The 1,313-nt window shown below is 37.2% G+C and overlaps 1 protein-coding gene across 1 annotated transcript in view; it reads left to right on the forward strand.

The window, feature by feature from the left end:
• The first annotated feature begins 233 nt into the window (after positions 1-233).
• LOC107747918 (ATP-binding cassette sub-family G member 2-like) overlaps positions 234-1,313 on the forward strand; it is a 31,399-nt gene continuing 30,319 nt past the window's right edge. Inside the window, 1 exon segment of the mRNA XM_016562530.1 lies at positions 234-445. Within this exon segment, the coding sequence (XP_016418016.1) occupies positions 255-445 (191 nt within the window). The 5' untranslated portion in view covers positions 234-254.

A 1,313-nucleotide genomic window follows, 5' to 3' on the forward strand; every position in this document is an offset into this window, starting at 1 on the left:
TTACTTAATATCCTAATGATTTTTGGCATCAAAGAAAAATTGATACAATGTATTTTTGGCTATTGCTACAAATATACCGGTTTTGTGCTCCAGGGCCACATATTTCAACACAGTTTTACTAATTACTTGTATAAAAATGATGTAAGCGGATAGTTCAGGTACATTGTGATTCTGCAAACAGACTGAAACTTGGTTTATGAACTCAGCCCTGATTTTAGTTCCTGTCTTCTGCCAGCTGCTCCTCAGGTGTTGTGATGGCAGACACGGCCGTTCAGATGAGCAGAGTCGCAGATCTGGAGAACAATGTGTCCACCAGGACGAGCTCCTCATCGGCCAGACGAGGAGCGACCGTGAGCTTCCACAGCATCAGCTACAGCGTGAAGATGAAGAGCGGCTTCCTGTGCAAGAGGAAGCTCACGCAGAAGAACATCCTCACCCAGCTCAAGTCAGTCTTGCACTCTTCTGGTGTTGTGCTGTTAAATCTGATCACAACATTCATGTCTCATGCTTTTTAAATAGTAAGGCTTTTCAAAAAATACCATGCACCTTGGAGTAGCACATAAATACCATGCTTCATGAATTGCAGCGCTCTGATATATATATTAAAGCAGCAGAGAATTACCATATGATACGATATTATGGCAATAGTATTTTTTGAAATACCTTACAGTGACATTAAAATACCTTTAGGGAAAATACCGCAACATTATTTGTTTTGTAAGGAAAATCAAACATGGTATATAAAAGTACTGTGGAGTTTCAGTGGTACATGGTTTTTATCATATTTTATGTACTTTTCTGGGTTATTATAGTTAAAGAAAACAAAACCTTAAACTATGAGGGGCCGTACAAGCCATAATTCATTCTGGCACTCTCACACACTTACATTCTCCTTTCACATACATATATTTTTGCTTTCACACACTTACATTCTCCTTTCACATGCATACATTTCTACTCTCACACACACATACATTCTCCTTACACATGCATATATTTTTTGCTTTCACATACTTACATTCTCCTTTCACATACATATATTTTTGCTTTCACACACTTACATTCTCCTTTAACATATACATATATTTGTGCTTTCACACACTTACATTCTCCTTTCACATGCATACATTTCTACTCTCACACACATACATTCTCCTTACACATGCATATATTTCTACTCTCACACACACGTACATTCTCCTTTCACGTACATATATATATAGAATGTATGTATGTCTGAAGAAAATATGTGTATGTAAGAGAAGAATGTATGTATGTGTGAGAGAGAGTATAGTGGAAACGGAAGGAGTATA

This window comes from Sinocyclocheilus rhinocerous, unplaced genomic scaffold (assembly GCF_001515625.1).
Source record: "Sinocyclocheilus rhinocerous isolate Xijiao unplaced genomic scaffold, SAMN03320098_v1.1 scaffold2064, whole genome shotgun sequence".
NCBI classification, from domain to species: Eukaryota; Metazoa; Chordata; class Actinopteri; order Cypriniformes; family Cyprinidae; genus Sinocyclocheilus; species Sinocyclocheilus rhinocerous.